Genomic DNA, 2055 nt, shown 5'->3' on the forward strand with positions numbered 1-2055 from the left:
CCAGCAGCTCGGCCGCAGGGCCAGCGCGCACAAAGTACACGTTGGTGTTCCACCCACGCACCACACTCGACCAAGCGTACGGGGCAAAAGAGACAAGGTCATAGCGAGGCAAGACCGAACGCACGTTCATCACGGGAGTGTCACCGAACTGTGCCAGAAGAGTGAGGATGTCCTGTTCCTTCTGCATCACGTCCTCCAGGACGGTGGCAAAGTCAGCCACTTTCGCTTCCTTTTCGACAATCTCAACCCGAACGTCGCCCGCAGCCGTGGAGCTGTGCGCCCTCAGCGAGGCGTACACGCCGGCGTAAAAGGCGTTAGACATGGCGTTGAATAGGCCAAGGTCGTTTCGCTTCAGCAGCAGCACCTTTACTGGGGTGCCAGGAGCTACTGCTTCGGCCGCTGCGCTGTGCGGAGGCAACGGAAGCAGCAGCAGCAGAAGGACGAGGAGAAGGAGGAGGCACGGCGACGCCGCAAAGGGCCGCGAGCCAAGGTGCGCACTGCACCTACGCCGCCTCCAGCACACCGCCATACTCACCGCTGCCTTGCGATTGTCTTGCTGTGTAGCCTTTAGGTTCCTACAGCAGAGAGGAAGAAAGAAGAGGAGGGCACGGTGCACAGGAAGCAGCGGAGGAGAGAAGTGGGCGCACATGGTCACAAATGAGGCCACCAGCGCACAAGCAAGCGACGGACGCAAGGAGACAATACTCGTAGGCAAATGGAGCTCTGCGGAACAAAGCGACGACAGCGCCTGTCCTTCTCCATTGGCCGGTGCCAAGCGGAGCACGCACTGCCACGCGCCGTGCACTTTCGTCACGGCGGGTCATCAGTGGAGACCAGTGGCTGTGGAGCATAACGCAGAGGACTGCGAGCGTTCACAGCTCCGCGTCCTGTTCTCCCCCATCTCCACACGGCCCAAGGTCCTGCCTTCCATTTGTTGCTCCGCCACCACCTGGAAGCTCCGGGCTGCTGCGTAGGGTGTGTTCTTCCACATCGGGCTCCTCCCCGTCTTGTCCCTCCGCCCAAACGCGCGCAGAACCGGGCCGATGCATGGCTGCAGTCTGGCCGTGTCGCAGCGCGCGGATTGGCTCGCGCCTACCGCAGCGCCGAAAGCCGCATGCTGGGCAGCGGAGGCCGACAATTGGCCTCCCCGCGGGGCCGGGTGTGCCCTCTCGGCGACCGTGCCCTTCGCCCTCACGGAAGCGGCGGCAACGAGGCCCCAGTGGGGCACCGCGTGCCGCCCACTCTTTCCGCAGAGGGGAGGGGTGAACACCTGTTCTTGTTTTCGATTTTGGGAAGGGGGTTGTCCCGGGAGGTTTGGTCCGCCTCCTTTTGCGGCCCAAGTTTGCCTGTGCGGGTGCGCTGCATCATCGCCACGCCTGGGCGCCGCATCCCTCCCGTCGTCGTCAGCGCTCGTGCCGCGTAAAGCGGGGGAATGCCCTCGGCGCCGCCCACCGCCGGGTCACGGCACGCGGGGGAGTTGAAGTGGCGTCCTGCCATTCGCCTCTGGATTTTTTTTTTCGTCTTTGCCGCGACGCTGCGCTCGCGTGCGGGGAGAGCCCCTTCTCCGCAAAAGCCCACGCCCGCAGCACCCGCGCTGAAGCGGCGAGTCCCCCGCCGGTTCCCCGTCCCAGCAGGGCTTTTTCTTGGGGGCGCGGGCTCCCCCTGCGCGCGGAGGGCTCCGGGAAATGGCTCCGGAGTGGGGCGCGGCCGCCGGCTCGATCCCGCGGCAGGGTTGGAAACTGCCAGGGGGAACTTCTCTCCCCGCAGCGCTTTACCGCTTGCGTCGCGACGACCCAGTGGTAGTGGGAGGGCAAAGGGTCTCCAGGCGAGGCCGTTTGCAGGCCGGCAGGGGCAATTTCCACGAGGGATGCCGTCGGGTCCCGCAACGCGGCCCACGGCCGGGGTCGGGCCGCAGTGGGCAAACGCGTTCCCCCGTCCAACGCGCGGGCGTCCTCCACGCAACGACCCCAATGGGGCCCCCACGCCGGGCGGAGCTCAAGCGAAGAGGCAGCTGGGCCGCCGCCCCTGCGAGCGTGACGGCCGTGCTGCGGCGAG

General features: G+C 66.1%; 3 protein-coding genes across 3 annotated transcripts; 1 reads left to right on the top strand and 2 right to left on the bottom strand.

Annotated features, from left to right (window-relative positions):
• Positions 1-529, bottom strand: Tco025E_10240 (receptor-type adenylate cyclase; the record flags this gene model as incomplete). Its single annotated transcript, XM_029377023.1, has 1 exon — positions 1-529. A coding segment is annotated over one exon (529 nt), but the record flags the coding sequence as incomplete, so codon positions are not given.
• Positions 530-647: 118 nt separating this feature from the next.
• On the top strand, positions 648-974 carry Tco025E_10241 (uncharacterized protein; the record flags this gene model as incomplete). Its single annotated transcript, XM_029377024.1, has 1 exon — positions 648-974. One exon carries the CDS (start codon positions 648-650, stop codon positions 972-974), a length of 327 nt encoding a protein of 108 aa, XP_029222881.1.
• Positions 975-1403: 429 nt separating this feature from the next.
• Positions 1404-2055, bottom strand: Tco025E_10242 (uncharacterized protein; the record flags this gene model as incomplete). The annotated part of the gene is made up of 1 exon (XM_029377025.1): positions 1404-2055. A coding segment is annotated over one exon (652 nt), but the record flags the coding sequence as incomplete, so codon positions are not given.

This window comes from Trypanosoma conorhini, assembly GCF_003719485.1.
Source record: "Trypanosoma conorhini strain 025E chromosome Unknown Tco_14.4_contig_01554, whole genome shotgun sequence".
In the NCBI taxonomy this organism is placed as follows: domain Eukaryota; phylum Euglenozoa; class Kinetoplastea; order Trypanosomatida; family Trypanosomatidae; genus Trypanosoma; species Trypanosoma conorhini.